This window comes from Saccoglossus kowalevskii, chromosome 7 (assembly GCF_978046115.1).
Source record: "Saccoglossus kowalevskii chromosome 7, keSacKowa6.1, whole genome shotgun sequence".
In the NCBI taxonomy this organism is placed as follows: Eukaryota; Metazoa; Hemichordata; class Enteropneusta; family Harrimaniidae; genus Saccoglossus; species Saccoglossus kowalevskii.
The window spans coordinates 30,702,066-30,710,151 of NC_140647.1; the positions used below are offsets into that span (position 1 = coordinate 30,702,066).

General features: G+C 41.6%; 1 protein-coding gene across 1 annotated transcript; it reads left to right on the plus strand.

The window, feature by feature from the left end:
- The first annotated feature begins 6,008 nt into the window (after nt 1–6,008).
- Nucleotides 6,009–7,112, plus strand: LOC100366425 (neurogenic differentiation factor 1-like). Its single transcript, XM_002741007.3, has one exon. The coding sequence runs from the start codon at nt 6,009–6,011 to the stop codon at nt 7,110–7,112; it is 1,104 nt and encodes a 367-aa protein (XP_002741053.3).
- The last annotated feature ends 974 nt before the right edge of the window (nt 7,113–8,086 follow it).

The following is an 8,086-nucleotide window of genomic DNA, read 5'->3' on the forward strand; positions in this document are numbered from 1 at the left end:
CGCACCGCACCGCACCGCACCGCACCGCACCGCACCGCACCGCACCGCACCGCACCGCACTGCACTGCACTGCACTGCACTACACTACACTACACTACACTACACTACACTACACTACACTACACTACACTACACTACTCTACACTACACTACACTACACTACACTACTACAGTAGAGGTAATCGCATTCGTGAATTTGTGACGGTTCAGCCCATCTTGAAAGTGGTTTCCAACAGACGGTAAAAGAAGAAACGCCTCCAACGCTAGTCACCATTAAATAGTAACCGGAAGGTACCGTGGCATATCGAATCGCACTGTATACTACTGGGCGTATAGATAGTACATTGGACGTATGACCCCAATGTTGCTGTCTATACCAGATGTTAAACAGTAACACTATGATCGCGATAAATGCATTACGAGCGAGAAAAAAATATATCTACACAAGTGTAAATTCCGGACAGTAATTTGATTTCATTAGCAGAGGTGGTCTGGGCGTAGTAGAGAAACAAGCGGTCACCTGTAAAACTGTAGTCTGATGGATTTAAATAAAAGATACGACATTTTAAAATGAACCACACCCAACACGCCGAAGAACAAGATTCCAGAAAATAAAGCAGAGGGAAAAATGATATGAGTAAGGCATCCACAGAGGATGCAATGTGCTGCGGGTGACAGAGGCGGCGATGATATTAATGTCTTCAACTCAATATATGACGGCGACCAAAATGAGCGAAGATGAAGTGCACCTTAAACTAAAGGTTAATTAACTTTGTAGACACCACCCAAAACAATTCTCTTCTCAATTTGTGCTTTCTGTTACAGTCTTCATTATAATGATCTATCTGTAACATGTACAATTTAAACTAAAATATCTTAAGCCAATTCAGATCAGGTGATCGAACTTTGCAAAAAATGGCGTATAGATTGTGTCGCTCACCCTCGACAATATACATTTGAAATGCAGTTTGTGTTTTCATAAACACCGTGCATATTTTAAGGGGGAGTTAAGCATTATATTTATAATTAACTATTCAAATAATGTGAGATATTGTATAATGACAAATATACTCAATATTCGAAATGTTGATGCTAATTATTACACTCACCAAGAATAGATAACTCGTCTATTGTCACACCACTAAAGAGAGCTACTTCCATTTTGTTTGTTGATCACGTGACTGTTATTTTAATTTGAAGTTCGATTTCATGATAAAATGAGCCTCTTCACTGTCGTCACAGCGGGTAATTTTGTCGACTTAGCGGCCGCCAAAGGGCGCCATTGTTCGATTACACGTGTCCATATCGTCATTTCATTTAGCCGCGCAGGTAGGCACAGTCGCTAATATTGTACCCCTCTTCAATGGAGCTAAATGAAAATGTTTGGAAACAAACGACAGGAGTTGATGAACCCCTTCCGTTGCGCGGCCAAGTACAATGACACGGCAACACAATGAATACACGGTAGAAACTCAAGTAAAAGTTCCCCCGCCGTCTCCATTCTGTGTTTTTTGAAAAGGATTCGCAACAAAAGGTTTGGACACTGTAGTTGTGAAAGCGGTCGAGTGCGTGGAGTGGGGGCAATTTACTTGTTGTTAATAGTAGCAACATGCTCAATAAAATGGCTAGGGTGATATGCGACCTTAAATTCCCAGGTTCAAGCCCAACATATAAATCACTGTTACGGCCGCCTCAATCCCCCCTCCTCCCCAATATTGTTCGAACAGCCTCAAGAATTCCTGACCGCTGCCACGTCACGTTGCCCAATTAGCATAACCCGGTTTAGCAATATCACAAAAACAGAGACCATACACCCGAGCACTCCGCTGAGAGCAGGTTTTATTGCGTAGCTCGTCAACGCTGTCAATAATGTACTCATTGCTGTCCTCTGACCGTAAACGTGAGGCCAGGTGATAATGGCATTTTAGCTGAATGAAATTAAATTACTTTATCGTTTATAACTAGCTAACAAATCGGTAACGTAGTTTAAAACCTTTTTTCCTACACTTGATCGATTGTTTTATTAACGGTATTCCCCTTTGGTAAGTAACGTATTTACTCGTTCGCTCCCCACGCAAAATGCTATTGTCGTGGGTTCCTAGTCACGAGGAGCAAAACAGCCAGACCAAAAATCCGAAAGTCTTACACCATTATGAAAGAACTGTTACAGAACAATTTGTATTGACGAAACAATTGTATCTGAAATAATAATTATCGATTTTTGTTTTTTTAGTCCAAATTTAGTTTGTGTTGGTATCGAATGTCAATGATGGGAATATGATGCACACTGCCCCGTGTAATTAGTTCCGTATTCATGTTTGATCTACTATCGTCTCACCGGTTGAGTGTAAACTGCGGAACACTCGCACCCCCGCTGTTTGACGAGCGTTGTCGAATGTAATTGTCATTTAGGAACAGTTACCTTGCTCTGTGGGATCCCACTTGTACATGCCCTGTCATTGTAATGTTTGTTCGTGGTTACAAAACAATCGCTCGCATTTAGAAGAAATAAGATCAATAAGATGGGCAATCAGAAGACCGTTTGTGTTATAGTGTGTCAAGTTCGCTGAATACTATTACATATACATTAAACGGACGTGCACGCGTCAAGTTGTTTATGAGTCCGCCCTCAAAGGCAAGTCGCCGGCGTGTCTGGTGTAAAACATGCCTCAAATAAAACGCGTATTTCCCTTGCAATGTTTCTTTTAAAATAAAACGTTTTCACTTTACTCACCGTCACGTAACAATACTATCCCAAATTAAGACGCACGTGTTTCGTGGTTGTGCGTCTATCGGATATTTACCAGTACATCATGACTTCAAAAATAAATATGGGAACGTGGGCGATCCGCATAGTGCTGGTAATGGAACATTGTGTGAGAGGAAACGGCCAATAACTTCAATACCCCGCCCGACTACAACTGTAAGACATAGTGTCACCAGTGGGGCATTGGAGCATATCAGCACTTACAATACAAATGTTTTGGTAGAATACAGTCATTCTGTCACGGCGACTAGTAATTTGACTAATAAACATGTTCTGGCTCTATTTGCCTAATTCGCGGTGATTGGAGACGTGCCTTGCAGCGATCGTCACAAGAGGGTTGGTAATTAGGGTAGATAATTAATCCGATAGACGGAATGCCTAATTCTTAATTATCTCGGCTCATTATTTGGGTTACTACACAAGGAACAAAGAGTGTGGCTAAAAGTGCTCCGTATCATTCGGCACACAAACTACCTGTTCGCCAAACGAAGGTTAAGATGGATCTGTGATAAGAGTTTGATGTTTGTGCTCTCTCGTGCATGCTCTCTTCAAGGTGGATTCGCTAAGTATTGAGTGCGTTGAAGGGTGGGCGCTTTAAATTGATTTGATAGTACTGGGCCGGCGTACACTGGCCCATTAAAATGTCTCGGCAAATGCTGTTCTTTGCGCCGTGTTTAAATGGTCTCACACAGCTAGGGAGAATATTTGGAATATAGTTGTATTACACGGCGTGGTCATTATTCTGGAGAACATCAACAATTTGGGTTATTATGATGCAGTTTATAACTGTTCGCCGTAATAATAACAATTGTTTCCCTCGTGATTTGAGCGGGTATTAATCCCCTGGGCAGTTGCCATAAAAAAGCAGTAAAAAAAATATATAGATGGTCATCAATACTACAACGTTTTTGGGGGGAATGTTTCCCTATCACGACGGTGTACAGAGACGGTGCAAGAGTTGGGATTGCCGTCAGATGAGACCGAGTTCCAACCGAGTTTGATGTTCAATTGTTTATAGATGAATTAATCATAAATACACTGCTATTGTTTTAATATAAGCAATGTGTGTGGGTAATTGCGTCTCTTGTCGCGTTGCACTTGATAATCCGGTCTCCGCGAGACTTACAGTTTTGTTCGCCATAGTCGCTTTGCCGGTGGGTAAACAGATGAACTAATAACGTACAGGGAATCATCCCCGCGCTAAGACGAACAACCTGCGAAGTTTGTATAGAGAGAAAATTAGGCCTGCGGGGGATGCAGTATCGGGAACCGCGTGTTCTCGAAGAGTAATATCAACAATGACTGAAATGCCAAATAAAATTACATTAATAAACTAGAAAGTTGACCAGTTATAACACAAAAGAGGTGAAATCGAGTCAAATGCGTACAATTTTGCTTACAATGTGGATTTGGTTACAGAAAACAAAAACAAAGAGTGTTGCACAAATTCATATCGGGAAAAGTGATTTAATGTTGTAAAGAAAGCGTATTGAAATTCCATTCTCATTGGTCGAGTGCCGCGGGTCTTTGTCCTTATTTTGAATTATGGGAAGGCACGTGCCAGGCATGCGACCAGGCTTTAGACTTGGGCTCGTGTCTAACAGAGGTGTCAACTTGGCGTTTCAGATCATCGACAACAATTGGGGAAGATTGTTAATGTATTCAGTTCTTATGCTTGTTAATTAGCGATATTGGGTGTGTTTTAAGTCACAAACACGGCCACGCCTACTGTCTCATCTCTTTGACGGACACGAGAAAACCCTATACGAAAATCAAATGATCCGCTTAAGTAGGAGGGTCCAAGATGAGATTGGCGGATTGGTTAACGGCCGGTTGGTGCTGAATCAGAAGCTTAACTGGTGCTTTTTTCCAATGTACACGTCGCCCTTAATGCAAAGAGGTTTGCTCGCCCATGTAATTGGGCTTTTCACTGAGTCAGAATAAATTCATCAGGATTTTGGAGTATGTGTACACACCCGAACAAGTGTTTGATACTAGGTGAAGTTCATGTGCTCTGTCGCGATAATTCATCAATACAGTACTATACCTATCATCGGTACACGCACGCCCTGCTTGCATCGGTTTACAGTAAGTTTCACGGATCTTGTTTATTTTCCACCTACTAACAATAACTGTATTTTCCACAATTTACGGCGCGTCCACGTTTTCTTTCTATTGAAATAGCGTTCTCTAAAACTGCATATACGGCTTTGTCCACAATAGTGCGGTACAAGCCGCGAATTTCACTCTACAGTAACGAGTCGATGGCAACCATGGTCCGTATATTTGTATTTGAGTCATACCCACAGAAAATGACGTCATTCTGAGGCATACACTATGGGAACACGGTTGTCAGTGTTTTCCGCGTCGTGCTTCCATCATTCACGGCAGCGTGATCGTACCTGTCCCGTAGGCATTGGTGACAGTTACCATCATAAATTTAGGACTACAATTTGCTCTAATTGAATGGACTATGCTAACGATTGGGGGAAAGATTTACTGGCATCTTATATATTCGTGCGTTAAGGTTTATAAGCAAGGATTTATAGAGGAAAAAACAGTTCTTTTATTTATTAATCTCTTTAGAAAACAGCAAATGTTTTCGTCACTGGTTTGAACACAAACCTAATTATCTGTCAGTGGTACCATGGCAACGATGCAGATTGATTTTGACAGCTCGTTGGACGATAAGAGCTATTATTGTCGGTAAACTAGTCAGGTGGCCTTCTGACGGGAACCTTATCTTCGACACCCCGTTAGAGTTAACAACTACTATAAGCAGCTCAAATTAAAGAACTTAACGGTGCTCATGTTAAGCGAAGTTAATATCGTTGACACCGTAAAGATAGTCGCTTAACGACCGTTGCTATTGACGACGGCGTGAAATGAACGAGTCTAAGAAATGATTAATGCGTCTGCAATTACCTGCCTTTATTACGTCACTTTGTGTTCTAAGCCGATGATTACTAAATCCTTTTAATTTTTTCAAGTTCTTTTCAAGTTCTTCCAATTGTCACGTGACGTATGTGTGAGTGCTCGATTGCGCATTGTCGCGCTGTGATAGTCTTAATAGACTTCATTAAATTTGGCGTTCAATATTCGACTTGTTAAAATGTAATATTTTTAATATCATCTTTTTTCTTATTTTAACAGATCAATCGATAATAATTGAGAAAAAACAAGAGGTATCATCGCCACTGGCAGTGGGATCGAATTACTATAGCTTGGAGTGGATTTAATTATGCCCAGTGCTGTACACACGATGACTAAGATAAAGGATCAGATCATCGACGTGTACGGATCGGATGCGATCGAGGAGACTTCTGAAGGTGAGGAAATGCTTACCGATGACGACTGCGGGGATCCGTGCGGAGACGGCTCCAAATCATCGAAACGCGATTACACATTGCGCCGGCGCAGACAGCCAAGAAAACAGAAGCGAGACTCAGGGGAGAAACCGACACCGAAACGTCGCGGTCCTAAGAAGAAAAGAATGACAAAAGCCAGATTATTAAAATTCAAACAACGACGACTAAAAGCCAATGCCAGAGAGCGTAACAGGATGCATGGATTGAACGAGGCCCTGGATAATTTGAGAGAAGTCGTACCATGTTATTCAAAAACACAAAAGTTATCCAAAATCGAGACTCTGAGACTGGCCAAAAACTATATCGCCGCGTTGTCCAACATCTTAGAATCAGATACGGTGCCAGACACGGTTTCATTTGCGCAAACACTTTCCAAAGGTCTATCGCAACCGACAACGAACTTAGTGGCAGGATGCATGCAGTTAAACCCAAGAACTTTGCTACCGGAGTCAAGCTCATGTAAACAGTTCAATTTCAGTTTCTGGCCGGAGAAGTCTAATTTCGAACCAGCAGTTTTAGGAACCGTGGACAGTGGCAGCAACGTCATTCTCAATTTTTTGGAGGCTAAAATCAACGGCACCTTTGGTGCCGGCATGGACAGTGATGCTGGTAGCGGAACAGCATACAGTAGTTGCGACAGTACCGTTACTTCACCAACCCCCACCACTTACCATGGTCGAATGAGCTATTTTCCTGCTGTTTCGAAGGAAAACCTGGAAAACGTGCGCAACCCTCAACAATTGTCGATGAATCATCAAGATGTTTTTCAAAACATGGCCGCCCTGATGGCATCACCGACAGCCCATTTCATCCAAAACATGGGATTGAATCTGAACTCTTTACGAAAGATAGCCGAAGATTCTTCGTCGCATTGCGACATTTCTTTGGACGAGTTCGTACATTATGACAGCCCTTCGTCGTTGGTTGACCAAGGCTATCTCATGGAAGGGGCGGCTGACGGAGTTTTTGATAACTAAATGTCACATACATACATGTGGCTTTCACACTTTATTTTTACTAGAACTTTTCACTTGAATGAACAGACTACACGTAAAAATATGTCAGCTGCAGACTACAAGCATTTGTCGAAAGGACATGTGTTGCCAAGTGCAATTTCTCTCACGGTACGCGAATTCCTCTAATCACATTCTCTGTGAAGCAACGCTATTCTAGAGAAAGCATATAGTTTCTTTTAAGTTAATTTGACGATAAACTTCTCCCGAGTGCCTTGAACAAAACGAGAAGGGACCTTTGACATTGCACTTTGTAACCACACAAATGCATTTGCTTTCAGTTTCATACTAAAATCAAGTCAGTGAGCTCAGCCAGTGGATGGGACAATGGGACTTTCAATACGTATCGGGGCTCATAGGTGTCGTTACTTCTGCTCTGTTTAGTACCAGTACGACATTTGAAAAAAGCGCGTCGTGCCTGGTGTAGGGACAATGCTTTAAAAAGAACATTTTTTGCCGAATGATTGATCAAATCAAACCTTCGGGCGTTGTTATTTTTTTATTTCTCAAGAGCGATGAATTTAAACAGAAGTGAGTCAATAGTATATGTTCTCACATTTGACTGATGGTAACTATGGTGATTACTTGTGTGCTGCACTCTGCAATAGCGGACATGAAATCCGACCGTGACAATTTTTTGAGCCATGGAAGCGTAAATTTTAAATATGTGTGTATCAATTAGAATTCGGTGTGTTATTGGCGCAATTCTCCCTGGTGTATTATTATAGTTATTTTGTTTAAATGTGTACTGCTCCTCCCGGCTGTAAACGATTTGCATTACCGAAGATTATTTCAAATGTGCATAAAATTACATTAACTTCATGCAAATCATACTAAATTCGCAACGGATCATAAAAATTGAATCAAACACGACGATCATTTTAGATGCGTGGTTCTTAGAAAACGGTGGAATTTTGGGTTGGGCTAAACGCCTCTTG